The sequence below is a fragment of the Meles meles genome, chromosome 13 (genome assembly GCF_922984935.1).
Source record: "Meles meles chromosome 13, mMelMel3.1 paternal haplotype, whole genome shotgun sequence".
Lineage (NCBI taxonomy): Eukaryota > Metazoa > Chordata > Mammalia > Carnivora > Mustelidae > Meles > Meles meles.
This window is the reverse complement of record NC_060078.1, coordinates 80,614,199-80,641,896: the sequence shown is the minus strand read 5'-3', so window position 1 is coordinate 80,641,896 and position 27,698 is coordinate 80,614,199. Positions and strand designations below refer to the sequence as shown.

General features: G+C 61.8%; 3 protein-coding genes across 6 annotated transcripts in view; 1 reads left to right on the top strand and 2 right to left on the bottom strand.

The window, feature by feature from the left end:
- FAM53B (family with sequence similarity 53 member B) overlaps positions 1-11,220 on the top strand; it is a 138,566-nt gene extending 127,346 nt beyond the window's left edge. For both annotated transcript variants that reach the window (XM_046027218.1, XM_046027217.1), the window contains exon 5: positions 10,286-11,220. In XM_046027218.1, coding sequence (XP_045883174.1) covers positions 10,286-10,654 — 369 coding nt within the window. In that variant the 3' untranslated portion in view covers positions 10,655-11,220. The remainder of the gene's footprint in view (positions 1-10,285) is intronic.
- A 981-nt stretch (positions 11,221-12,201) lies between these two features.
- LOC123955312 (translation initiation factor IF-2-like) lies at positions 12,202-13,631 on the bottom strand. Of its 2 annotated transcripts, none has more exons than XM_046027220.1 (2): positions 12,794-13,631; positions 12,202-12,753 (listed from the first exon to the last, which is right to left on the bottom strand). In XM_046027220.1, the coding sequence occupies exons 1-2, from the start codon at positions 13,629-13,631 to the stop codon at positions 12,683-12,685; spliced, it is 909 nt and encodes a 302-aa protein (XP_045883176.1). In that variant the 3' UTR covers positions 12,202-12,682. The 2 variants fall into 2 exon arrangements, with proteins under 2 accessions (XP_045883176.1, XP_045883175.1); XM_046027219.1 differs by having other exon boundaries at positions 12,202-12,756; positions 12,797-13,631.
- A 4,847-nt stretch (positions 13,632-18,478) lies between these two features.
- The window catches only part of LOC123955614 (phospholysine phosphohistidine inorganic pyrophosphate phosphatase), a 119,854-nt gene continuing 110,634 nt past the window's right edge, over positions 18,479-27,698 (bottom strand). For both annotated transcript variants that reach the window (XM_046027835.1, XM_046027836.1), the window contains exon 7: positions 18,479-19,235. In XM_046027835.1, coding sequence (XP_045883791.1) covers positions 19,139-19,235 — 97 coding nt within the window. In that variant the 3' untranslated portion in view covers positions 18,479-19,138. The remainder of the gene's footprint in view (positions 19,236-27,698) is intronic.

Genomic DNA, 27,698 nt, shown 5'->3' with positions numbered 1-27,698 from the left:
GTGAAAGCGCCCACCAGCCGTGTGAGCACGCCTGCTCGCCGGCCGCCCACACGCAGATGTCTGGTACATGTGTGGCCCGCTCGCCCGTTCGGGGCTGGCGCTTCTTGGCGTTTTCACATCCCGTGCTTGTATGAACCTCAGATTTAATTTGGTGATTATTAAGTGCAGGAACTCGGGGCTGGTGGGGGCTTTTCTTTCCTGCCCAGTTTTGCAAAGTTCCGTTTTCAGAAATGCACGAGCCTCGTTCCTGCCAATAAGAAGGAAAAGTCAAAAAGAACTTTGATGGAGAAACATCAAAATGATTTAATATGGAGATGGGGGGGCCTCCTTGTTTTGAAAATGGAAGTGACCATTTGAATAAGATTTGGGCCTGTGGGTCATCCTTCTCTGGATTTCTAACTCAGTGTGTATTCTTCTCGTAAAATTAACACACATATATACTTTGGTTTTTGATAGTACCTTCATGAGTTCAAAAATTAAAATAATAGTAGAGAGTCTTGCCTTCAGGTTAACTTCTACTTTGTTTCTTGTGATCCTTCTAGAACTCCTTTATGCAAATAGAAGCAGATGATAATGTCCCCCCCCTTTTCCCCCCTCTCTTACACAAAGGATAACCTGCTTTATCTACTCCCCTGCACTTTGCTCTCTTAAAATGATAGACCCGGGAGGTGTTTCCATGTCAGAGCCAAGGTGCAGAATGTCCTGTCCTGTGACAGTGGCGCGTCTTTCCCAGGCCACCCTCCCGGGCCCCCAAGCCTGTGCGGGCATGCTCAGCTGTGAGCTCCGGAACTCCTGCGTCCTCTCAGACATGGCAGGTGGGTCCTCCTGGAGATGCAGTCCACCAGGAGGGCCGCTGGGCCACGGGTGGCATGTGTGTGTCACCTTGAGGGTGTGGCCCCAGTGACGTTGTAGGAGCCACGCACCCTGACGGGTTCTGCAGGTGGCCCGTGTCCCCACCGACACACTCTGGCCACACTTGAGTTTTGCCAAGTGGATGAGTGACACATGGCCTCTCCGTGTCATCTTAGTTTGCCTTTCTGTTAGCAGTCAAGCCTCTGTTCTTTGTCTCTCTGAAAGCTGCTCAGGTGTCCTGAGCTGCGTTCATTTGTCTTTCTAAAAAAGTTGAGTTATTATTGGTGTTTTTCTCCTCAGTGGTGTATTGGGGAGATGGGTTTTTGCCTGGCGTATGAGTTACAGATCTTGATCTCTGATTTGTTCTTTGTCTTGGACTTCGCTTTTGCCATTTTTTAACAGCTTTATTAAGACACAATTCACATGCTGTACCCCTCCACTCATGTAAAGTGTACAAGTTCAGGGGCACCTGGCTGAGTGGGCGGAGCACGTGCCTCCTGATCTCAGGGACGTGAGTGAGAGCCCATGCTGGGTGTAGAGATTAAAAATGCATTTAAAAAATAAATTAAAAATCTTGGGGAAAAAAAAGTGTACACATTTTAGTGGTTTTCTTTTTCTTTTTTTTTTTAAACTTTTTTTTTTAAGATTTTATTTATTTATTTGACAGACAGAGATCACAAGTAGGCAGAGAGGCAGGCAGAGAGAGAGAGGTGGGGGGGGGGGGAAGCAGGCTCCCTGCTGCTAGATCCCAGGACCCTGGGATCATGACCTGAGCGGAAGGCAGAGGCTTAACCCACTGAGCCACCCAGGCGCCCCTTAGTGGTTTTCTTATATTCCCGAATTGGTATATTCCCGTCAGTGTGCCAGCGGGTCACTGTAGCCCGTCTTAAAACAATCCACCATCCCCAAAATAAGCCCTGTACCTCCCAGCAGTCACTTCCCATCACCCTCAGCCGCCCCCCAGCCCCGGGCAACCTAAAATCGACCCTCTGGACCAGAAGTTGCCAGTTCTGGACTTTCCGTGTAAACGGGATTATGCAGCACGTGGTCTCTCATGTGGCTTCCTTACTCAGCCTGGTGTCTCCAGAGTCCTGTCTGTGGCAGCAGGTTTCAAGGCTTCTTCCTTCTGTGGCCGGACAGTGCTCCGTCCTCCAGACAGACTGCATCTTGCTGATCCATTCTTTGTGGGTGGACAGCGCAATTGTCTCCACGTTGGGGGCGTGGTCAGTGACGCCCCCGTGAACATCGTGCTCATGTGTTTGTTTGGACGTGTCTTGCCTTCTCCTGGGTACGTACCTGGGGGTGGAACTGCTGGGTCACATGGCAGCTCTGGGTCTCACGTTTTGAGAAACTGCCAGACTGTTTTCCCAAGTGGCCATACAATTTTACATCCCCTCTGGTGCTTGTGGCAATTTTTGACCCGTGTATGTTTTTATCAGATTTACTGTTTTATGGATCTGGATGTTGAGTTTGAGAAAGGTCCCTCTATCCCAAGATTATACAGAAATTCTCCCATGTTTCTGGGCCTTATACTTCAGTGTTTGGCCCACGTGGATGGACTTTATCATGGCTGTGGCCTGAGTTTGGAACCAGATTTTCTTTTTCTTTGTTAATGGCCCCCATTCATCTCAACACCAGCGACTGAAAATTCTGTCCTTTACTCTCCGCTCTGAGATGCCACCTGCATGGGGTGCTGAGGGACTGAGGGGTGTCTTAGTCTCTGCGTGTCCTCACGTGGTAGGGAACTCTTCATTATTGAGGCTCTCGTGTATGTCTTAGCATCTGGTAGAAAGAGTGTCTCCTCTCTGTTCTGTACAGTTTTCCTGATTAATCTCTCCTGTTAATTTTTTAAAAATTTTAAAAAGATTTTATTTCTTTATTTGACAGAGAGTGAGAGAAGGAACACAGGCAGGGGGAATGGGAGAGGGAAAAGCAGATTTCCTACTAAGCAGGGAGCCCGATGCGGGGCTCAATCCCAGGACCCCAGGATCATACCCAAGCCAAAGGCAGACACAACCACTGAGCCACCCAGGCGCCCCTCCTGTTTATTTCCCATTAAAAAACTTGAGAATCACTTTGAAGATGGTTGGGGTGGGGGGTTGTGTGCTATTGATATTTTGCATTGGGATTGCATTCAGTTTAGGAATTACTTGGGGAGAATTTACACATTTTTGAGGTCCAAGTCTTCCTGTCTACAGCACACCATGTTACTCTACCTCGTGCAAGCCTGCATTTGTGCTCTTGACGGTTTTCTTGGTATCATTTTGGCCAGTTTTTACATTTCTGTTCCCAGACACCTTTTGTGTCACTGCCGTGGCTTCTTACTTCTGAAAGCAGGTTTGGATTAAAAAGGGCAGTTGGGGGGCGCCTGGGTGGCTCAGTGGGTTAAAGCCTCTGCCTTCGGCTCAGGTCATGATCCCAGGGTCCTGGGATCCAGCCCCGCATCGGGCCTCTCTGCTCAGCCGGGAGCCTGCTTCCCCCTCGCCCCCCCCACCCCGCCTGCCTCTCTACCTATCTGTGATCTGTCAAGTAAATAAAATCTTTAAAAAAAAAGGGGGGGGGCAGTTGGGGACGCCTGGGTGGCTCAGTTGGTTAAGCCTCTGCCTTCGGCTCAGGTCATGATCCCAGAGTTCTAGGATCAAGTTCACGTCGGGCTCCCTGCTCTGTGGGGAGCCTGCTTCTCCCTCTGCCCCGACCCTGCTCTCACACTGTCTCTCATACTATGTCTCAAATAAATAAAAATTTTAAAAGGGCAGTTGGTTTTGGCCACCTGTAGTATAGATCCTATTCCAAAACCTGAGCCATCGGGGCCGGAGTGAGGTGCGGGGGTGGGGGAGCGGTGGCAGGGGCTCCGGTTTGCCGGCACCTTCCCTGGCCTTCTTGGTGCTCTCGTTGCAATCATTCCTCCAGACAATGCTATGACTTTGGGGCTCTTCTTAGCCTCCTGGTACAAATGAGAAACTGAGGCTCTGAAGCTGAATGATTTGCCAGGGTTCTGCAGAGGCACCCAGGAGCTGGGATTCCAGCCCTGGCTCGTCTAGCCTTTTCTGGGCCGCTGTTCTGCCTCAGGATCAGCTGTTCTCCTGAGCACAGCCTGGAAGTCAGAGGTCTGGTTGCATGTCAGCTAGGCATGCGGCTGGGGGCAAGTCCTATCCCTGGTCTTGACCTCATTCTGCCAGTCTGCAAAGTGCAGTTGTTAAACTGACAGTTTGCTCATTTTTCCAGAAAGGATCCTCTTTCTCTGGAAGCCACTATTTGGAGCAGAGACACAGAGCTGCGAGGGCCCGATACTCTGTAGTCCTTGCTCCCTGTGCCCCGATGTGGCCCTCAGATCACCCAGCTCCAGGCATCTGGACAGAAACCATGCCCTTCCATGCATGCCCTCCAGTCCTGCTCCTGTAGGAGCTGCCCCGACACCCTATGCATCCTGGCAGCACGTTAGCCTTGGCCCCCTGCCAGAGCCCTTGTGTGCTTTGGAAAGGTCCCTGGACTTTTGTTAGGCAAAGAATTCTCCTTACACCAACCCGAGAGCGAGGTGGTTTCACAAGTCCTGTCCTGAGTGTGTGCTGGCTGGGACGCATGCCGCAGAAACAAAATGTTTGTTTTCTGATTGCCAGAGTGCTGGAAGGCCCTTTTGCATTGGCTTCCACACCTCTGTGTCCGGGCAGGCCCTCTGCCCCCTGGGGTCCCAGTGCAGAAACTGTGTCTGTCACAGTGTGGCCTGGGGTGGGGAGGGGGGGCACCATTCAGAGGACTTGCTGGGCTGAGGGCCACCAAGGCCTGTTCTTGCCCACTGCAGCCTGGGGCCCTCCATTCTGCGCAGGCACACAAGCCGAGCCAGGTGGGGCTCGCCATGTGTGTCCTCCCTTATCCCCCCAGGCTGCTTGGAGCTCCTCCCATGACCCGGCACCCGAGCCAGGCAGTGGGGTGCAGGGTCAGGGCTGCGTGGGGCTAGGCATGGCACACACAGGCTCATGGATGGCTTCCAGAGAGGATGATGCAAAGATGGGTTTTGGTGGGTGAACAGGAGCCTGCCAGGTAGAGAGGTGCTCAGTAAACAGGTGTGGCCTCTGCAGAAGTGAATTGTGGAGGCAGTGGCCCAGGAAGCCAGGGACATCCTAGTAACTGCCAGGGCCGTCATTATGCCCCAAAGATAGTTGCCGGCCCCCTGGGAGTTTGATTCTAGAACACGTGATCTGGGGGAGAGCCCCAGGTAGCCAATGCCAAATCAGCAGGGCTCACTGGCCCCAAAGGATCCCCTTGGGGCAACTCTGTTTCCTATTTTTGCGGGCCTCTCTGGGTTTCCCTTGTTCCTCTGGGTAGAGAAACAGTCCAGGCTCGAAAAGGCTGCTTCTTGTAGAGTCCAAAGGTAAGCATTTCATAGAAATGGGCTGGGCCTTGACGCAGGCCTGGGCGAGCAGCTGACCCGCCCTGCACAGAAGTGGGAGCTGGGCTGTGGCAGGGGCACGATGATAAGGGGCACAGAGCGAAGGGCCAGCCTTTACAGGGCCCCGAGCAGCAGTGTCCAGCTCAGGCCGTGCCCCTGGGCTCAGGCCTCTCCAGCCCCAGCGTGTCACCCCGCTGCCCCCGGCCCAACAGTGCTGACCCTGGGCAGCCTTGGCAGGAGCTGCCCCCCCAACCCCAACCTGACTCCTTGGGCCCCGGGGCTTCCTCTGAGACAGCTGGCTTTCATGCAAAATTCAGATTTGCCAGAGATGGATTCTTGTTTGGCCCAGCACATGCTGGCCTTTTTCTCTTCTCTGAGATATTAAAAACAACAGCAACAACAACAAAGGACAAACCCACTCCCAGGAAATCTCATGTCTTGCCTCCTTAGTTGTTTCTATGCCAACTTCCAGCATAAATGAGACTTAGAAAACTTCCAGGCTGCTAGCCATCCTCGTGGTCTGGTGTTCTCTTGATGCTTGGAGAGTTCTGTTCTCATCAGAGTGTCTGTTTGGGAAGGAACTGCCTCTGCTTCGCCAGAGCCCTAGACCCAGCAACTTCCAGCGGAGCGGCTGCAAGGCCCCAGGCAGCCCCGCCAGGACGGCTCTGGGTCCGATGATCCTGACTTGTGAGCTGGGCTTCTTTAGGGCCCTCTTTCTAGAGGGACTAGAGGTAGCTCCCTCAAAAGCTGTGACACGGAGAGATCTGCAAAGCTGGATTGAAAAGAGGGGGACAGGCTTCAATGGAGGAAAAGCCAGGTGTGCTTGTCTAGTCCAGCAGCCAAAGCTGGAGTTGGGGGCTCTCACAGGGCTCACCTGGGAAGGCGTGCGCCTCGGGGGGGGGTGTGTTGTCCCAGTTCAGTGCTAGCTGTAAGACTCTAAGGGTGCCCTGTGGGGACACTATGCCCAGGACACAGAACAGCCCAGGAGAGGGGTCCCAGCAAACAGCCGGCCGTGCTCCTGCAGCTGGCCTCTGGCCAGGATCCACATTGCTGTTCTGGAAGGTCAGCAGGGGGGGAGCCAGACTTGGGCCCACTTCCTCCCACTCCAGAAGATCTGTCCCGACTGGTGCATCGCCCGTGCTAGGTTCAGGGCCGAGAGGGGCGGTTCAGGGCATTGGGGGATGGCCAGGGAGATGGGAAGGAGAACAACCTGCCCTCTTTAGGGTAGGACAGTCGGGAGAAAGGGGACCTGGCACTCCAAAAGCCCACGTTTGCCCTTGTCCTTGTGAGGGACCCCCCACCCCTTCCTCCTCCCTCTAGCATCCTGGAACTCTTCTCAGGAGGGCTGTTGTGTCCCCACCCGCCAGACTTAATGCTCTGGGTCTTTATTGGTAAAGCCTGTGGTGCAGTTCAGCTTGTAGACGATTCTGGATTCCCTCCCTTGTGCCCCTCTGGGCTGGCATTAAAGCTGTGATACTAGAGGAGGGATGTGAGCTTGGGTGCGTGCAGCAAGTCGGGGCTGAGTGTCTGCTGAGTAACATGGGTTTCTTGGGGGCAGGAAACCAGTCCCTCTGGAGGGACTGTGACCTTCCCGGACCCTCCACAGTGTGGGTGGTTGGGGGGGCGGGGGAGGGACCGGGCGTAGAGGAGGGAACTGGGCCTGGCAGATGAGGTGCCGTTGCTGTGCAGGACCTGGTGGCCTCTGTCTGCAAGGAGGACCCCCAGACTTTCACTGGGGCTGCACCGCGGAAGGTGAGGACCTTTGTCTCTGTCCCCAGGGCCGGGCCAAGGCCTCCCACCCAGGAGGATGTAGGAATGCGGAAGAGGGGCCCATTGCTCCTGGCTGTGAAACCCCGGGGGACGGTTGGGGTGGGCTGGAATGCGGCTGGCTAGAGCTGAGGTCTGGCAGGTCTGATGGGAAGATCTTGACATTTAGGGGCTCCTTTTGGATGTTGCCCCAGACTCTAGGACTGGGGTGCTGAGCAGTGTTTCCAGCCACTGGCCTGAGGCCACGGCGATGGCTGCTTCTGATCTTGGTTACCTGAGCAGGCCTGTACCCAAGTGGGTGGCCAATCCCTGGGCCAGGGCTGGGCCTCAGGAGAGCAGAGTTTGGGGTGGGGGACTGTTGGTCCCGGAGCAACCATTTCACCATGGAATGATGTGTTCACGTGGCGCTTTGAACTTGTTAGCAGCTTTCCCCAGACATTTTTGAGGGCACGCAGGCCTCCGGGCCTCCAACAGGCCCGGGCAGCGTTCTTCTGTGGGAGCCGGGCTTCTGGGGAGTGTGAGCTGCCAGGAGAGGCTGGGTAGGACCCTGCCCCCAGGGCGCGGTGGGCACCAGGTAGCCCTGGGCCCTGGGTGTCGGCACAGGGTAGGCTCAGCCGGGATGGAGTCTGGGCAGGACTCACACTGCCGCATTGTGTCAGTCACATTCCTCCCTGGCAGGTGGGGCTTGCCACCAGCTGGGGCATTCAGCGGGCTGGTCATGTTTTTTCCAAGACTATGGCTGAAATGGCTGAGTTTTGAGTCAACAAAGTTTTCAAGGTGACTTTGGCTTTGCAGTCAAGCACCAGGTGCCTCTGAGGACTTCTGGGGGGTGGGGTTCCGTGACACCCTGGGGTATGCTTGTGACAACATTCACCAACCACACCTGGCAGATTCTTGCCCTCTTGCAAAGCAGAAAGGACCCCGTTATCCCAGACAGCTGCAGCAGGGTGGCCCGAGGTGCCCTGGGCCCACCCCTTACCTGCCGGGTGGGCTGAGGTCCATAGCTTAGAGGGTCTTGTATGAAACCTTGGGACTCAGTGGTGGCAGAGCCCAGGTCTGTGATAGCCTGTCCCTCCTCAGCTCTCTCCAGGGACTACATTAGGCAAAGGCAGGAAGGTCCCAGCAGACTGGGGTCCCCAGCGCCATGCTGCTGGTGTGGCTAATGTTTTACCTGATTAGTGCGCAGACACAGACTGTCACATTTGCCTAAAGCCAGACGCAGAGTCCTCCACGCAACCCCCACTGGCACCTTTACCCTGCTGCCCCCCCACCCCGGGGTCTGTGGGTGGGGCGGTCCGAGCAGCCAGGGAGGGCGAACGCAGACTCGGGAGCGTTTCCTGTTCAGGTTTACGCCAGCCTTCCCACTGTTGCCACGTCGGGCTCCCGGCAGGTGTCTGGCACGCTGGGGTGAACGGCCGTGGGTGATCCCCGGGGCCACTGCCTGTGACCCCCTTTGTAGCACATCCGGCTCACATCGGACATTATTACTCTGTAACAGGTGTCACTCGCCGTTCACGGCATGTCCTCACACACCACAGCTCCTCTGGGGCGAGGAGGCCGACTGCGCAGCCCGGCGGGGCGCCGGGTCGGGCTCCTTGGGCACCCGGGCTCCAGACACGTCCCCACCTCGCATTTGCAGGTCCTGTGCGCAGGGCAGCCCGGGACATGGGCTGACGTGGAGGGTTGACAACCCTGTCCAGGCAAGGCCATCCGCCCACTTCCTTCTGTCCTGGCTCAGGTCTCGGAGAAGAGAGTGGCTGGGAGGCAGAAGGGGCCCCCGAGACCCTCCCATCACGGGCGTCTGGGGCCTCCACCTGCCAAGAGTCAGGTCATGTTCTCGTCTGGGAGCCGTCTCCAGCTCTCCGCAGAGGTGGGGAACAGAAAGCGCACCGTGTGGACGGAGGCCTCGCTGAACCCCACGGCGCCCTAGGCCAGGGGACGGGAGGGCCCCCAGTCTGTGGGGACCATGACCTGGGTTTCCACCAGGCCTGGGCCAGCCTCACAGCTCTCATCGGTGGCCTGGCCCTTCTCTCTTCCATCCCCCCGCGCTCTCCCAGAGTCCCCCAGCACACACACCCCCCCACCCCACCCCACCCCACCCCCCGCCGCCGGGCTTCACCTTTCTTAATCAAAAGATTCCAAGAAAAGCAAACCCATGAGACCAGTTCGCTCCTGAGCGTTGGGGAACAATGAGCATGCCCCCGACAGGCACAGCCACCTTCCTCCAGAGAGGGCGGCTTTTCTTCTCCGTTGGCTGAGCCCGTTTCAGCCGCTCGTTTGCCGTGACAGCCGGGGGTTGTCCTTACTGCAGAGTGTGTGTGACCGCCGCAGCCTGTGAAAGAACCGGGGCCCTTGGGACGCGCCTGTGATCTCGGTGCTCCTGGTCCCCGCCTCACTCCCCAAAGGCCTCTCCTCTGCCCTCTAGCCCATCTCTCCTTGGGTCCCCTTTGAGAGGAGACTATGTGGCTGCTGGTCCTTTGGGGGGTCCCCAGAGCGAGGCTGTGGGCACCCCTAGCTGTCATAACCCTCTGTCCTGATTCGTGCTCTGTGGTGAAAGCAGGCGTTTAACCTCACCCACTTGCGCACAGGACTGGGCCTGCCCCCTCTTGAGAACAGGTGTCCCCAAGCACCCGCGGGTCCTGTTGGAGCTGCACCTGCCACTCGGGGAGCCCCCGGGCTGGCCCCACGCAGGCAGCACTTGGTAGGCAGCCTCTGTTTCCCACTGGGCCCTCAAAGAGCCCTACAGAACAGGTAGGGACCATTGTTCACCTCTTAACAGGTGAGGCAGCCGGGGCCAGGGAGGCTGAGGGGTCTGCTTGAGGCCCCGGGCGGGCGAGCCAGCGACCCGGCCCTCAGAGCTGCGGCATCCGCCAGCGAGGACCTGCTGGAACGGCCGGCGGGAGGGAGGCGCTGTGTTTCCAACAGCTCACCCTGGGGAAGGCCGTCCGCACGGGGTTCGGAGTCCGGCCTTCCCGCTGCGGCTTCCCTTCGCCTGGGTGGTCTCAAGCTCGGGCCCTTTTCCTCAGTTGTGGGTAACTGGATTTCCTGTGTGTTAACCCGGTGTCCACTGGCCAGGGTATATTTCCTCATGCCCACTTGCCGACGGCCCCTCTTCTTGCCCGGATGATGGAGGAGGCCGGGCTCTGGTGGGCCTCCAGCGCCCAGCGGACCCATCACCAGGTCGCCCCAGGGGCTGCGACCGGCCGTCTGGGGCGTGCAGCCCTGGGTTTGGGATGGGCGCGGGACCCTCGCTGACCCGTGTGTCTGTCTCCCCCACAGAACTGTCAGACCTTCAGCAGCCTCAGCTGCCTGAGCGCGGGGATGGAGGACTGCGGCCCGCACAGCCCCTTCACCCTCCACGTCAGCAGCACCCGGTCCTGGACCGCCTTGCTCTCGGCCTCAGCCTCCAGCCTGGGGGGCAGGACCCCCGCCGGGACCCCGGTCCCCGAACCCCTGCCCCCGGCCTTCGACGACCAGCTGGCCTGCAAGGAGGAGCAGTGCTGTGAGGAGTCGGGCGGCTGCGGCCTGGGCGACGGCTGTGCCAGGAGTTGGGGGCCGGCCTCGGCCTGGCGGGACCGCGGGGCAGCCGGGAACAGCCCCTGCTCCCTGGACGGCGAGTTGGACATTGAACAGATAGAGAACAACTGAGGGGTGGCGGGCACTTGAGGCGGGGAGCCCCCCCCCCCGCGGGCCCGGCCACGCTGCACAGCCGCCCGCCCCCACACCTCACCGGCACAGCGGCCGCGGCCACCGTGGGACCCGGAGCCCGAGAGCAGCTTCCTGGGCTGGGCCCCTTCCCCCTGGTCCTTGCCGGCCGCCCCGCCGGGTCCCGCAGGGTCCGCTGCTCTGTGCTCTGTGGGGCTGGCAGGGGCGGGCGCGTGCTCAGGGCCGTCCAGCGAGGTCCGGCCCTTCCCGGCCTCCTGCTCAGGTTCATTTCCAGGGGGTCGGCCCCACAGCTTCCTTCACTCCGTTGTATTCCGTGCCTTCTCTCCCAGGTCTCCCTGCTTCAGGCTTGGGAAGGTTCGGGAGACGCTTTCCTCTGTAGTAACATCAGAACCATTTGGCCTTAATTCCAAGTGTGGGAGACAGAGGCCCTGGGGTGCCGGGGTTGGGGGGGCTCTCCATGTCGGAACTCTGGGGGCCTGGGGAACAGTTCGGGCTGCTTGTCGGAGGCGTCTGCGTTGGGTGGACGTGGGTGGGTCTGTTGGCCAAAAGACAGAACTCCTTGCCTCTCCCGTGGCGTGGAGAGCCTGACCCCGTGGCTCTCTGCCGCTCCGGGAGCCACTTGGGCAGGGCTGGCACGTGGCAGCCATTCTCTGTGGCCAGCCTGTCCCTGAGGGATCAGCTTGATTCAGGGGAGTGGGAGGTGAGTGAGTCACCAGTAACGGGCAACCTCTTGAAAGTGTCCTCGGGAGGCAGGAGCTGTGAGCAGGCCGGGCACCCAGGCCCTGTGCACATTTCAGGGGTGGAGGTGACCTGTGGGCTGCTCTGGGGGACCTGGACCGGGGGGACCTGCAAGGCCGCCTGCCGTATTCTGAGCACACTGACGCTGGTCGGTGGGATGCTGGCCTTCATCCCAGTGCACCCCCCGCCCCCAGAAGAGCGCCCCTGCTGCTCAGTGGGGGGAGCAGAGCGCCTCCGCGCGGCGTCCCTGCTGCGGGCACAGAGCACAGGGAGCATGTGCGGTCCCCAGCTCCAGGGACCCCTGCGGATGCCCTGCTGCTGGGGAGCCCCGCCCCACCCCTCCCCAACCCCGACCCCCTGAGGTTTCGCTCTCAGGAAGCCCGGCTGGCAGACATACCACACGGGCTCTTCTCTCTTGGTCTCTGGCTTGTAGCAAACTTGGCATCTTCCTCAGACAATAGCAATTTTGTCGGCTTATGAGCAAGTGGCTCCTTTCCCCACTACGGCTAAAAATAACCGGTGTATTCTCTTGAGTTTGCTGACACGTAACAAAGGCACGTTCGTAGTCTCCTTGCTTTTGCTCATCTTCTGTGGACAGCGAAGGCCTCATGTGCACAGAGCGAGTATGAACGGTTCTCACTCTCTTTCCCCAAAAGAAAGACCCTGTTTGGGAAACTACTTACAGCTTCACTGTCTGCCTCGATGAAAAGTGTGGTGCTCAAGTTCTGATTTCTAGGGTGGTGTTTCTTAAAAATCAGCCATAAGATGCTTGTAGAGAAGATCTCAATTCAGTGGCCCTCCCAGATTGTGTTCCAAGCCTCAGGTCAGATAGCATCATGGTTGTGTGGACACAGGGAAGGTCCTGGGGCCAGAACCCGTTACCCTTCAGTGGCTCCCACCAAAGGCACGTCCCCTCAGGACCCCGAAGAGCCAAAGCAGGGAGCCGGTAGCTCTGGGTAGGCCTGTCGTCTTGCGTGGTCCCCACGCAGTGGGTCACGGAGGCCACATCTTCTTAGAGCAAAGCCAGCAGGGGCTGGGGTCGTTGAGTTACGAATTGGGAGAGCACACGCTGGTGACTCCTGTCCTCAGAAACCTTGGCACCCAGTACTGGCACCCAGCCCACACCAAGAGGGGCCACCGAGGGAGTATGGCCTCTTAAAGCTCCTTCCTGTGGAAGGAGAGGCGGGACCCATCTCCTGGCCCACAGCACAGTGAGGGACCGAGGTGAGCAGACAGGCCTGAGCGGTGACCCCTGGCTGCCTTTCCTCAGGGTCAGCTGGGCAGGCACGTGAGGTGCTGGGTGTGTGGCGCCGTGCTGTGGGGCGGGCGACCTGCCTGCATACCCAGACTCCTTCCCCCTCTCAGGCCTGGTGGCAAGGAGGGCCAAGCCTTCCCACCTCCGCCCAAGCTGGTCCCGTCGACCCTCAAACCCAGTCCTGCGGCACTTTCGGGCAAAAGCTACCCCGGCCCCAGGCAGGGTGCGGCCCTCCAGCCTCCTCAGGCCCCTCTTTGCTGTCCTCACTCCCGCCAAAGCTCCTAGCGCAAGCCCACAGCCGCAGCTGGGGGAGAGCGGCCGCCGTCCCTTCTGCTCCGAGAAAGAAATGCCCTCCGGTCGTCTCACGTCCCCCTTTGACTGGAGCGCCCACCCCGTGCAGAAGGTGCCGCCCCGCCGTCCAGGCAGGCGTGTCCCGCTCGGCCCTGCTGACGCCGGGACTTCGGGCCTGGAGGCTCTTGGAGGGAGGCTCACCCAGGGGCTCCTCTGGCTGCGTGGGCCTGTCCCCGCGGGGCCGTGGGCGGTCTGGCAGGCTCGCCATGAGGAGCCCCGTCGGCGTCCGGGCCCTGCCTCCCCTAGGGGATGCCTGTGAGCTCCTGCCTCTGAAGGAGACCCAGGGAGTTCCGAGCTGGGAGGGAGGCCTGAACTAGCCGCCTGCCCGCCCGGGGACCCTGAAGGACAAACGCAGGGTTGTGGCTCCCAGAAAGCGGGGTGGGGAGGAGAGGCTCCCTGCTGCCTGCGTCCCTGCCTGCTCCAGAAGGAGCGTCTGCTTCGGCCGTAGGACTGACGAGAGCCGCTGTTGGCCCGCAGGGCCCGGGCCGGGCCGGGGTCCGTGGCCTTACCGTTTACCACAAACCCTCTTGCCTTACTCGCGGTGGAGGCCGGGGCCGGCGCGGGGCCCGCGGGCAGACACGCCGTCCAGGCCACGGGGGCGCTTGTGCCGATCATCCATAGATTTTCATTCTCAGAAAGCCTTACTCGTCATCAAAATGTTTGTAGCAGGAAAGTTTTGTGAATTTGTACGCCGAAAGAAAATTTAAATAAAGGAAAAGTCCACATTGAAAAGAAATCCCAATGTTCAAATGGGTCTCCTAGTGCACGGGGCAGCGCGTGAGCTCCCTGCTCCTGCCGAGGCTTCCCTGGGCGGGGGGTTCGGGCCGCCGCCGGTCTCAGGGAGCTTCCGTGGTATTTAACACAGAGCCCTGGACGCTCTGCCGTGGGCCCGGCCTGCACCTCCACATCTGCCCGTGAGGTTCAAGTCACGCACACTCCGCGGCCAGCAGGGCCGTGGCTGTCGTGGCCCAGGCACTCGGCCCCCCACCCCGCCCCGTACAGGTAGTGACGCCGCATCTTGCCGCAGCCGCGCAGCTGGTCAAACCTCTCCCGTCGGCTCCAGTCAGAGAAGACATTGCCTAATCTTTAAAGAGAAAAGATAATGCAAACCCCCCCCCCAAGACCACAGCAGAGATCTCGTAGCCTAGGTAGGATAGTCTGTTCTAGCATAGTCTCTTTGGCAAATAAGTTGTGTTTTCAGTGCGTGGAGGAGATGTCCCAGGGGCTGCGGGGGGGGCTTTCCCGAGCCGTCCGCCCGTGGGGCTGCTGAACCCCCAGTAGTGAGGCAGCCGGAGCGAGTCGCGTCGGGCCAGCCTGCCGGGGGCCGAGCCACATGTGTGCAGAAGGCACTGCGCCTGCGCCCCCCACCCCCGCCCACGGCTGCCTGTCCTCCCACGCGGGCCACGACTGTCTTGCACTAGAGCCGCTCTAGTCTCTCAGGAATTTGCTTGTTACTCTTACTGTGTAAATAAAGCTTCCTGGTTCAGTACCCAGCCTCCGGGAGCCTGCTGCGTGATTTGTCGGCTTGGCGGATTGGTGGCTCCCCGCTCTGTCCACGGGAGCAGTGGCTCTGGGTTGGCAGGGGCCGAGGCCGGGCCCTTCTCTCCCCTCCGAGCCTCGGGGTCAGGGTGGTGAGAGGGGGCGAACAGACATCTCAGAGCTCTCCAGAAGCTGATGCGTGAAGGGGAGCGAGCCACTGTGCGTGGCCACAGCTGTGGGCATGCGGGAGCCCTCTAGAGGCACCGTCCGAGCTGCCTGGTCCCCAGGGCAACGCGTGTGTGCACACGGGTGTGTGTTTGAAGGTGGAGGGACCTGGCCTCTCTGTCCATCTGGGACCCCAGGACGGCAGAGCGGAGACACCGGCTCCATGTGATTCCCGAGTCAGGTGCGGGAGAGGAGTTTGCTTCCGCAGAGTCCACCTTTGCCAGCTGGGCCCACTGCAGGGCCGTGCGCCCCAGGTCGTGCTGCTGCTGCTGCAGGAAAGGCCCGGCCCGGCGCCCGGCAGCAACCCCCTACGGGCTAGGCGAGGACGTGGTGCGGGCGGGCCGTTCCCCACGTGGGCAGCAGGGCTCAGACCTGCACCGCTCCCGCTGGTGGGGGGGCCGGCGCTCCCAGCCTGACCCAGGGTGGGCTCCGGGGTGCACAGTCCGCGTGCCTGGCCCTCCAGACCACGGACGCTCGGCTAGCCACGCTCGGGAGGCTGAGGACAGGCTTCAGAGGCTCGTTTACATTTCTGTAACCCAACGTTTGCCCACGAAATCGAAGCACAGAATTTCTGCCTAGAACACCCACCGGGTCCCAAGGACGCCCCCCGGCTGTGAGGCACCAGCGCACTCTGTCTGGACTCTTCCTGCGGCTGGTTTTCCTTCTCGTAGCCGCCCCTGTTCCAGGATGGTGTAAGAACGCCGAGTTCGTGACCCGTGAAACACGGCTGCTATGGCTGAAGCTTGGGGAGTGGGGAGCCCTCCCCCTCTCCCTAGACATCCCTGCAGGGCCAAGGTCCAGGGACCCAGGGACCCAGGGACTCTGCCTCCTGTTCCCCGCCCGGGTGGCCCTGGACAGACCTCCAGCCCTCCTCAGCTGAGGTCCCCGGCTGGGCCCCAGCCTCCAACTGGCCTCACTTAGGGGCATCTGCTCTCTGCTCAGCCTGCCCAGCCACAGCCACCCTGCATCTCCCCCAGTGGCAGGGGAAGGACACAGCCCAAGCTCCTGTGCCTCCAGATCTGCCTGTAAGCGGGACTCCGCCCCGGGCACCGGCGCCGGGCTCACGGGGCGGCATGCGGCCCTCCACCCGGTCAGGCTGGGTCATGGGTCTGTGGCCCCCAGCGCCGGGCCGGCTGGCCCCTGTGTCTGCTGGCAGGCCACCTGCTGACTGAGCGGCTCCAGGTGTGCACAGGCTGAAACACCTGCGGGGCTTACACGAGAGTTCGTGCCCCAGACCCCGGCACCACGGCAGACTCAGACGAGCCGGAATGTGTTAAAGAAGGCTGGGCGGGGGGGCTGGAAGGAGATGCCCCGGACAGTCACAGAGGGCAGACTCTGACTTTCCGTTTCTTTCTGTACCAGTATGTTCACCATCTGAATGGGGTACTTTCGAGAGAAAGGGGGAGGCCCTTGGGATAATCACGTCGATGTGGGAGGGGGCACCACGAGCCCCAGGAGGCAGGCACGTGTGTCCTGCCCTGGGTCCCCTCCTCTGCACCACTTTCCACCTGAGAGGGGCAGGGTTGGCCCCCAGGAAGGCCCAGGCCTTTGGAGGGGCCTTATTCCCCCCAGTCTGGAGGAGGAGGGGAGTACCGAAGCGGCCCGGTCCCCGTGGCGGGCGGACGGGCTTGGTGTTGAGACTCAGACTCCCGGCCACGCTCCCAGGCTCCGGTCACGTTCTCCTGTCCTCCCGGGGCCGTGCCGCCGCCTTCCTTTCTTGGGGGAATTTGGGAGGGGCTGCTGTGGCCCTGCCTCAGGGTTGCCTGGGAATGCCTTGGGATCTGGATCCAGCCAGCCCTGGACTTGGATGTGAGGTGAGACCTAAACCCCCTTGCTGCGTGATTAACCTGGGCGGAATCGGGTTTGCACAGTGGCCCCGGGCAGGCAGTACCTGGTTGCTTGCATTGGAAGGTCTGGGGGGTAGTTGAAGCCCTTGTGTCCCCAAGGAGGTGACCCTGCAAGACTGTCCTCCCCTCTGCACCTCCCCCTCCCAGACATGGCTGGGCTCATGGCCCCCAGAGCCTGGGATGTCCTGCTGGGCAGCGTGGCCAGACTCAGGCCACTGCCTCACCTCAGGGCTCTGCCGGGTGGGCCCATGGAGCCAGCCTGGCCTATTCCCTGGGCTCAGAGGGTCCGTTTCTTAGCGGCAGGTCCGGTGCCTCTCCTGACCGCAGACAGGTACTTAGGCCACTGGCGGCCCCGAACTCCAGCCCCACCCACAGCAGCGGCTTCACGACATGAGTCTGTGGCTTGAGATCCGCTCCCGCCTGCTGGGAAGGAGGGTCTGCGGCAGGTGGACTGTGGGCGGCTGGAAGGACCCCGGGGTGAGGGACACCCTTCTCACTTCCAGGCCACGGGACAGGGGTCATCATCCGCAGCAGGTGACAGGGCATCCTGGTGTGGCCTGCCCCCCCACAGGGCTCCGTGCGTGTCTATGCAGGAAGGATCCCCCCCTTTTACAGTTAAGGCAGCCGAGGCTTGTGGACGGTGACCCCCGTGCTAGGGCCGAATGGACCTCGGTCCTGAAGAACATTTCATCTCCAGACGGAGGACACCAGTGTGCAGGCTCACCAAGAGAGTCACAGCCACGCGGCCACTCCCCACGGAAGGACTGTAGGAGGAGCTAGAAAGGACAGGACCTGGGGTCAGACCTTGGTCTGAGTCTCGGCTCTGCCCCCACCAGCCGTGGGCTCGTCCTCTATCCACACTGCCATTTCCTTCTCTGTAAAACGGGGACAGTGTGGACGTCCCCTTCACTGAAACTGGGGTGGCACATTTTCCGGCCAGACACAGCAGGCGTCTGCCCCCGCCCCCCACCCCCAGAGCTGTCCCTCGGACACCCTCCCCGTCCCTGTCCTGGGCAGCAGCCGGTCCGAGAACAGCAGCGTCCTGCCTCCAGAGGGGACACTGCCCTGCCCACAAGCCCCAGCCAGGACAGCAGGCGAGGGTACCCCGTGAAAGAAGAAAACCAAGGACCCGCAAGACAAACTGGCCGGAACGTGGCAAGGCCGTCTCCTTGACGCTGCCCTCCAAGCCCTGGTGTGCTTCGCCCGCCGCGGGCCCGCCGGTCCCCCAACAAGCTGTAATTAGCGGACTCATCCTTGAGCAGGCGATTTGCATACTTTCCCGCTAATAGGCCCCACGCCCCTCCTCCCACGGACACCAGCCCCGCTGGTGGCCTCTCCTCTTGATGAAAAGACTTGGCCACTGGTTCCTCTTAATCCTGATTTAATGGTGGCCAGCCGGCCTGGGGACAGCACAGCCCCCGCGGGCCTTGGGCTGCCGTGCCAGGGCGACTCAGGGCTCGGGGTCCAGCCTCTCCTCTCCTGCCTCCGCAGAGTGGAAACCCGGTTACGGACCCATGACTTCTTTCACATGCGGTCACTGCCCAAGACTCATCAGGGACTTCTGGATTGATTGAGGAGAAACAGCCATCAAGTGATCTGTTCAGCTGACTGATTCTGAAACCTGAAACCCGGCTCTGAGTGAATTCTGGAAGCCTGTGGCTCACCACCACCCTCCGCAGGACGGCCCGTGAGAGCTGGCCAACATGCGTCCTGCTCTGCTTGTCCCCTGTGGGGCTGCCTGCTGTCCCTTCTGGGCCTCCGTCCTCCTGGAGGGGTTGGGGCGGCGCGGGTGTCTGGGGCCCTGGGCCTCTGCTGCTCCGGCTCAAGCATGCGGCAGCACCAGGCCAGGGCCGGGCACTCCCCACCCCCACTCGGGTCCCCCGGGCGTCAAACGGAGTCAGAGACCGAGTTGGGTCAGGACAGTTTATTTATTTAACCAGTAGCTGCCCCGGCAGACGCTGGGCAAGACACATTCACGTCTACCGAGTTAGGACCCCAGAGCACCCTCTGGGCCCACAGCCTTGACCCCCGCGGTTACAGTTCTTGATTGTAGGACGGCAGTCTTCAGGGTCCCCGGGGAGCTGCCCCAGCCTTGGGCTCCGAGGTGCCTTTTGGGGTAGGAAGGGGTGCCAAGGGGCGACTCAGACTCCGGGTGGGGGCCGGGAGGCAGGCCGGCGGGGGATGCTGGGCCATCGCAGGGAGGCTGCTCCAGCCCCAGGCTGCACGGAAGGTGCAGGAAGCCCCTCCTTCTCCAGGCCCCTCCGTCAAATGCACAGAACGTGTGACAGAGGGCCAGGGAGTCAAGGTCCCTCAGGCCAGTCAGCTGGGACACTCACAGGACTGGGTGCGGCTAGAGAGCGTTCCCAGAGACAAGGGTTCTCCTTGTCTGGAGACACCCAGACGGGTCTGTCCCACTGTCTGACTTCACCAGGTTGGGGGGTGGGGGGAGCAGCAGGCCATCCCCGGAGGAACAGCTCCATGGGAGGTTGGAGGAAGTGAGCCTGGCCTGCACCCTGCGGCCCGGGCCCAGGGGAGGGGAGGCGCCAGGCGGGGGCCGCCCCACGAGGCTCATCACTCGTCCGCATGCTGCAGAAGCAGGTCCACGGCCTCTGCCAGGTTCTCCACGTATCCATCAGCCTTCACGTCCGGATGCCGCTCATCACTGGGCCTGGGGAGCAGGGCCGCAGGTTAGACTGTCCGTGACCCCTCCGAAGCCTTTCTCCCCGGGTCTGGCACAGGCCCTCGGGAGGCCTCCAGGTCCTTCGGCACCTGGTTACTGGATGTCCCCCTCCTCCCACTCCCTGTCTCAGCCACCACCCATCAGGGTGCACACACCCCCCTCCTGTTCTCTCCACCGGGTCACCTCTCCGAACCCCTTCCATCCGAAGCCTGCTCGGAGTGGCCACTGGCCCTGCTCCATCCCCACCGCCAGCAGAAAGGTCCTACTCCTAACAGCAGGGCCGTGAGCTTGACCCTGCTCTGAATGCCTCCCCGTCAAACCCTAGGGGTACACATGCCAACCAGTCCCTGTCCTCTGAGGTCACTCCCACACCACAGTGGGGGGGTGCTCCTGGCAAAGCAGCTCTCTGGCTGGTGGGATTTGGGGGGCTAGAACTGTCCAAAGCCCCAGATATGTCCTGAGATCTGCCTGGAGGATAAGCACAAGAGAAGTGAGACCACATCATTGGTGCAAACGCCTATGGGCCCAGGTGGCACCCCAGGGACGCCCATGGGGGGGCTCCTGGAGGAGGGGCTGTGGACTGAGTCCTGAGGTAGAGCAGGGGTCCCAGTGGGCATGTGGGTGGGGAGTTGTAAGAGGGCTGGAGCCCTGGCCACAGCAGCGACCTGGGGTGGGCTCCTAGGGACATCCCAAAAGTCTCTAACACTTGGGGGAAGGGCTGGGACCTCGTCCCTCGGGCTGCATGCAGCCTGGCACTGGGAGCTAAGACTCAGGTCCTGGTGACCTGAAGACCCTCCCGCACTGCTCATGAGCTGGAGTTTGGGGGGCGGGGGTCCCCCCATGCAACCTCACACCGCTGAGGACCTGCTACTCAGATCACCCCAAGGTCTGCCCCCAGCTCCCTGGGAAAGCAGGAAATCATGGCTTCCCAGCAGCCAGGCCGCCACCTCGGAAGCCCCCACCCTGATCTGGAAGGAAGTGGTTGACGCTGGCTCTGATAACATCCTAAAAGCCAAGTTGTCCCTTTTGAAGGGTTTGTTTCTCACAAAGCACTTTACCCGACAGGGGCTGTCCTTTCAGGGCAAGGGAACCAACCACCTTTTGTTTTAAAGAGTCAGCCTGGTGGCCTAGAGGCCACCTCCGCAGGGGTGGCTGCGGCCCCAGGGGCAGCCCTGGGAGTGGCGAGGGCAGTGCGCACAACCCTGACGACTGAGGCCCCAAACCAGGAGCCCCGGAGACAACACAGGTGCTGAGGGCATGGGGACCCTCACCCGCCACCACTGCGTCCGCAGCTTGAGCAAGGACAGCTCTCACGTCTGCGCAGGGTTCTACGGGATCGTTTCACTCTTGCCATCGCAGACACAGCTGGAGATGGAGGGCACTCAAGATCCGTCATCCCCAGCAGCGCTGAAATACATACTTGTCGCTGCCAAAAGGCTGTATGTGGCGTGGCCTTTAGTTCACCAAATCGCACGCCGGCACCTACTTTGGACCCATCAATTTCACTTCCGGGTACGCACACGACAAAAATGCGTCGATTTGTTCACCAGAACACATGTACTAGAACGTTCCACGCAGCTTTATGGTAAGAGCACAAAGGGGGAAACTGCACGAGTGTCCGTCAGCAGGGGCCGGAGACACACGGGGGTGTGTGCAGGCGGTAGAATGCGGCGACAGTCATCTCCCAGGGGATGACCCTCTGCGCTGCTGCACAGGGGTCCTGCCAACCTTACGACAGGCTGCAGGAGCCAGGCTCAAGGAACCCCAGCTGGAGGACCCATTTACGCCAAGTTCAGAAGCGGGCACTACCAGTCCCTACGGTGCAGGGACCAGAAGATGGTTACCTCTCAGGGGAACAGGATCGGGGGTGCTGGCAACGTTCCAGATCTTCACCTGGGTGGCGGTTACAGGGTGGGGCACACGGGAAGACGCATCACGCTGTTTGTCTTTAGGGTGCTCTCTACGCACCTACACATACGGGCATGTGACGAAGTCACACATAATGGACGAGCACGAGGTATCTATGTCCTGTCACCTTGGCCAGTCTCTGTGGCCCCCAGGCCAAATCCTGCCTGCAGCCTGCTCTGTACAACCCTCAAGCTGCTGTAAAAAGAGGCAACGTCCGGGTCACAGAGCCTCGGCCAGCTACACCCCGCGCCTCTACCACACAGCCTTGCAGACCTCTGGCTCCGGCCCCCTGCCACCCGCCGGCCTCTCCATTTTCATGCACCTGCCGACTGCCCAGGGCTTCTGCGGACAGCCCTTCCTGCAGGACGTCCTTCGTCCCTGGAAAGCCTGCGCTCCCCACTCGGGCCCTCCTGGTGGGCAGGAGCCTCGGTGCCTGGCTCCTGAGTGTGCGGCTGCCCCTCCCCCGTACAGGTCGCCCCGCCCCATCACTCGGCCCCGCCCCATCACTCGGCCCCGCCCCCTGGGCGGGGAGGGGATTCTCCTCAGGGCAGCTCTGACCGCAACGCTGGGCACGGTGGGTGGGAGGGGCCCTAAAGGAGAGACGGAGACCGAGCACCGGAACAAGCAGTAAACCGAACCCAGGTGAACTGTCTGCCTCAGTTTCTCCACCTGTGCCTTGAGGCTAAGCGTGGCTCTCTACTCACCATGTGACCTGACCCCTCGGTGCCTTGGTGTCCCTGACTCTCAACAAAGGTAGTAAGAGGACGCGTGCGCAGGCTCTGGCGAGGAGCAGGTGCGGGCGTCCAGTACCTTTCCCTCAATCACTGAGAACCTGGATGCCGTCGGGGAGCGCGCTGTGTGCGGGGCTGGGCTGGCAGGGAGAGGGAGTGGTGGCCTGGCCTTGGGCCCCGCCTTGGGCACACAGGCTGGTGGGGGGACAGCCCTCAGTATATGGGGTACAGGGAAGTCAAAGAGGGGGGCTGTGTGTGGAACCTCGGGCACTGGATGGTAGGGTGGGCAGGCTGGGACAGGACCCCGGGGGACGTCCCGATGGCCCAGAGTCCCAGCAGTCCCTGCATCTGAGACAGCTCCAGGTGCCCGAAGTGAGGGGCCGGTGGGAGGCCAAGCACCTGCCCAGGCATCACGGCTCCCCCGCTGCCGGCTCCCTGGTCTCCCCTCTCGCTTGGCCTGTGCGCGGAGGCTTGAGTCTTGCATCATCCTGGAGGTGCCCTTTGGGGCTCCCTCGGCTATCCCTGGGGCCCAGGGTCTGCTCCAAAGCCCCACTCGCCAGTGAGGTGAGGGCGCCCCTGCCCTTCGCCTGGGAGGGGGCTGTTGAGCCAGGGGGGACAGCCAGGCGGGCTTCGGGTTGCGCCTGTGCAGGTGTGGAGCCCCCCTGGCCCCTGCTCTGGGGCCCGCCCCCAGCTCCCACGGCATTCCCAGCTTTCACCCCAAACAGTGAGGTCAGCGTGATGGCTCAAGGAACCAAACTTCTCCGAGCAAACTCCACCCGACTCATCGTCTGAGTCCCCAGGTGGCTGGCCCGGGGCTCCCCTCCTCAGACCCCTGCCCCGGGCCCCTGGGCCAGGCACTGTTCAGTGCCGTGAGCTCAGCCCCCAGGAGGGAACAAGAGATCTCCCCGTGAAGGAGGCCGCTCTGCACCGAGCTGCTCGCCAGCCTCACTCGGCGCTCGGCACCTAGCGCATGGCGGACCCAGCTAATTACGTTTAATTATATATCATTTAAATTCAAGAATCCATTAAAAGAAAGGATTGCATTAGCAGCCGGCCGGTGTTTGCCAACACACAGAGGAAATCATGGATTTTTATGTCTTAATTACGGGATGCTGCCGTGAGCTGTGGCTCGGGAGCCGGGGTACCAGGAGGGGATAGTCCGGGGCCCAGCCCAAAGCCCCAAAGGTCCGAAGCAGCCACACTCATTCCAACGGCGGACCAGCAGGCAGCGCCCCGATCCATGCCAGCCGGTGACCCAAGCCCGGCAGGGCCTCAGAGACTCCGCACCACGGAGGCCAAATCACAAGACCCAGCAAGGATGTGCCCGTGGCAGTGGGAACAGAGCAGAGAGCATGATGGAGAAAGGGGCCGAGAGACCCTCTGGGCCTTGAGCAGAACATGGAGGGACAGACGGGGCAAGAGCACAGCCAGGCAGGGACGGCAGGGTGGGACTGTGGGAGAGACGGACAGAGGGACCCGGACAGATGCACACACACAAAGGAAGAGAGAGGAGGGAGGAGAAACTGAGTCAGAGACAGGCAGAGAGAGAGGGAGGAAAGAGCAAAACAAAGAAGGTGTGTGGGGGGTGGGGGGTGGACAGCAACACGGGAGAGGGCGACAGAGGGGGATGGAGGGAAAGAGACCAGAGAGAGGTGGGCAGACAGGGGCAGAGAAACGAGCTGCACAAAGTTGGGGCAGGGTCGGGAAGGCGGACACACACCAGAGTCTCCCGGGCCGAGTGGGCAGCCTCGGTGCCCTGCTCTACGCCACATGTGTCCTGGTCACCCTCCTGTCCCTCTGTGACTTCGGGAGGCCCCCTTTCCCTGTACCCCATGCGATCTCTATGGGGTCGCAGCACTGCCCCTCCCCAGGGCCCACTGGTCTGCCCAGCATGAGTGTCTCTTTACCTCACTGACCCTCAGCTTGCTTATCTGTATGGTGGGCACACGGCCTGGCCCTCAGGGCTGCTCTGAGAACGGAGCATGGTTGCGACAGAACCAGCCGGCGCCCACCCCCTCATCCTACCCTCTGCCCTCCCGGCTCAGGGGGAGAGAGCTCTGAGGGCATTTAAAGGGAGCTGTGGGAAAAAAAAGAGCTGTGGGGCCAGGGAAGCTTCCAGAAAAAGGGACATGAAGTCCAGACACCACCCCCCCACATCGCCCTCACTACCCTCCAGAGGTTGGCGTGAAAACACGGGTCCCTGTGGGCGTCCCCCTAACTAGGCAGGAGCACGAGGCCTCCGATCCTGGCCCAAAGATGGAGGCGGAGGCAGACGCCCCGGGGGCTGCCCTGCAGAGGGCCAACGCATTCCTCTGTGCTCTCCGGGCTCGGGGGCGGCGTTCGGGTGTCTCTGGCTGGGCCCAGATCCGGTGGGCGGGTCAGAGCAGCTTCCCCAGACACCCATCTGCTCCCACCTCTGCGTGGGTCAACGCTGGTGGTGACCCCGCTGCCCCATGCCACTGGCTCGTCGGCAGAGGAGACAGTCCATCCTCACGGGGCCTCCATCCCCGGGCCAGCTGGCGCCCAGGGCCCACTGCTCTTCAGGCCTTCCCGCCCTCCCACACCTCTGTCTGCACCGTGTCCGGGCGCGCTTCAAACCTCCGACTGCAAACTCCTATTCACCCTTCAAGACCTCACTCACTCGTTCCCACCTCCAGCTCGACCCCACGGGGCCCACTGCTCTCTCTTTTTTCCGAGCACGGGCACGTCCTCCCACCCCCCCCCCCCCCGAGCCCCCCGAGCCGTGCTGGCAGGTGCTCTGCTGACCTGGGCTGCCCAGGGGAGGAGCCTGGGCTCCTGCCGCTGCCGGCCGCCCCCGCAGGCCGAGCCCAGAGCAGGCACCCAGGAAGTGTCCGCCGTCGAGTGAATGGACAAAGGCCCCGCCCGGGCCGGGCACCGCCTGCCATTAGCTAGTCCTCCCCCTCGTGCCTTGTGAGCGGAGGGCAGAAGGGAAGACAGAGGCAGAGAACAAGGCCGATCTGTGCGCTGGCCAGTGCGGCCTCACAGTGACGGTCTTTGTCCCAGCAGAAGAGAAATGGCGGCCAGGACCCCACCTCCATGCCCGCCCACTTCCCCGGGGCCGCCCGAGGGGCCAGCACCTCCTCCGTGGCTCCAGCGACCGTGGGGACGTGGGCGGCCTCCCCTCGGGGAGCTCTGGAGAGTCAGCGCCACCGTGGCAGGCCCGCCTCCCCACCCTGGTCGGCCCCAGGGCACGACAGAGGCTCCCCAGCCTGGAGGCCACTGCCCACGTGAGGAGGGGCATGTGTCCTGGTCCCCGATTGTTCTGGAAGAGCCAGGCGCTCGGGGCAGGCCAGCCAAGCGAATTCAGGGAACTGGGCACTGGCCTCCGAGAGTGACGCCAAGCGGGCTGTGCTGACAAAGAGGAAAGGACAGAGGGTGTCGGCTCACGGGGCCAGAGGGGACAAGCCTGGGCCAAGGACAGTCTTTCCATCTGAGCCCCGGAGTCTAAGACCGGGACCAGAGCTTGGCCTCCTGCAAATGCTTCCCGCCGCCCACCTGCTGGCCCAGGATGCCGCCTGGCAGAATGGCAGCTGGCTGGGAACCCGAGGGGCCACCAGCGTCCCCCTGACCCGAGCTGGCTGCTGGCAGGTGCCACAGGGTCCGCGACCTGGCAGTGGGGTGACCCGGAGGAGAGTCAGCCACAGATCTCAGATGGCTGCTTCTACCCCTCGGTCCTCGGGCCCGCCCGGGACCTGGGCTCCAGCGGTGGGGTGGATGGGACTTAGGACCCCTCTGGGAAGACTCTGGGACTTGCGCTAAGAGAGAAAACTGCAGAAGCCCCTTTCCCCTCCCCCAGCCGGCACCCTCATCCGGCTGAGCCCGACTTCACGAGCGGCTCTGGCCTGGTCCTTGCTGACAAGGAGGTCACCACGGACACAAGAGCCAGGGCCGCGACAGTCAGGGGCTGCAGCCTTAGGTCTCTGTCCTCACCCAGCTTGTCCTGGGACAAGACAGCCTGAAGCCCCGGGCCCTGCCCTGTCGAACCAGCTCACATGGACGGGGGTTTCCTAACTTTCTTGAAAATCACGTGGGGGAAACGCACTGAGAGAAAACCCAGGCCTGAGAGAGGACTCGCCCCAGGCCTTTTGGCGGCCCATGGCAGCCAGGCCAGGAAAGGAAATGGGGACACAGCTCTGCTGGCTGGGACCTCTGTGGGGCGAGGTGGCTGCACCCCACGGCTCCCATCCCTGGTGGCCACCTGGGCCTCCCCTCGTCTGTCCGCCCATAATGGGGAGGGCTGGGGGAGGGGCAACAGGTAACCCTCCCTCGCGGTGCCCCCTGTGACGAGCAGAGACGTGTGCCTGGGGGCGACATGCAGGTCTGAGCCCCTTCACGCTGCCTTCCTCCCACCCACTGCCTGGTGCCCTGGGACCAGGCCCCGCAGGGAACTGACAGTGCAGCCAGGGGCCTGCCACCAGCGGGGGAGGGGGCAGGGACCGCAGCTTGGCCGTCTCCCCCACCCCCACCTCTGCTTGTCAAGGTAGGGCTGGGTCCCATGCCCACCCACTGGGAGACATACCCTTCCTGCACAGGCACTGTCGACCGTGGTGGGCTGGGAGTGCCCCCCAGAGAGGAGGGAGGTCACACCGGGTCAGGCCCTGTGGTCTCCGGGGGGTCCACCCCTCGTCCCGATACGGAAGCGAGCTGGGGCGAAGGAGGGCTGGGCTAACTCAACACCCTCTTGTTCGGGTCAGGGGCAGCCCGGGGCCCAGAACTCCAGGCTGTGTGACCCAACCTGCAGCTGGGAAGGGCCAGGAGTCTCTCCACGCTGAAGGAGGCACCTGCTGGGCCAATCTCAGGGGGCTCTGAGCCCTGGTGGGTAAACTGAGGCAGGGTAAGGCACTTGGCCCAGACCAGAGCTCCCACAGGCCAGCAGGCAGGCCCCGGGATGCAAGCAAAGCTCAGCCGGCGGGGGGATGGGTGAGCTGCAGATGTCACTCCCCAACGACGAGGGCACAAACGTGTGCGGGCCCCGCCTCCGTTACGGGTGCCTTTGAGGACAGTTTCCCATGTCCCCGGCACAAGGATGTGGGCAGCACGACTCAGCGTTCTAGAGATGACAGCGCGGACATATGAGGAGAGGCACGCACCCCACGCCGCAAGCAGGAGAGGCAGGCTGGGCCTTCCCGCTCGTGTGTCTGGCTTTCTGGAAAACCTGGGCTCGTTTTCGAGATGCTTCCTTTACCGCGCAGGACGTACCCTGCATCTGGGGTTACTGATGCACCGGTCGACCTCCGGCCAGACTGAGAGGCGTCTGGGTCAGCTCCCGGTCAGCGGTGGGCCCTGGGAGGCATCCGCCGGCTCCAGCAACCACAGGGGGACGGCACAGGGGGCAGATGACGAGGAAACGAAAGAAAAGGCGTAACTCACTCTGTGCATGGCCTCCGCCACGGCTGAGCACGCCCAGCAGAGCCGAGAAGCCGCTGGAACACCTTCTCCTCCCGGCCTCGCGGTCACCGGCACGGGGGGGTGGGGGGGGGTGTCACCAGTGGGGGCGCGAGCCCAGCTGAGGGAGGGGAGGTCACTGTGGACCCAGCACCCCGCCGCAAGGCCACTCGTCCACACGGAGGAACTGGGCCTGTTTACGGTGTTCTGGCTGGTGGCGCCTTGCCGAGCAGAACCCACCCCGGGCACCAGCTGTTTCCTGGGTGGCTGTCACCGCCCGTCACCAGCAGGCACAGGGGTGGGGGTGAGAGGTGCCCTCACACGGACCGGAGAGGTCCCCAGAACCCCCGGGTGTGGCTGGAGCCCGCACACCAGCCTTCGCTCAGTTCCCATCCACAGTGAGGCC

Excerpts from the sequence above, each read along its gene's own strand:
- LOC123955312 (XM_046027220.1), bottom strand. The coding sequence starts at position 13,631 with ATGATCGGCACAAGCGCCCCCGTGGCCTGGACGGCGTGTCTGCCCGCG. Across the intron at positions 12,754-12,793 it reads GCGGAGGTGGGAAGGCTTGG|GTATGCAGGCAGGTCGCCCG; the intron begins CCCTCCTTGCCA and ends GAAGGAGTCTGG.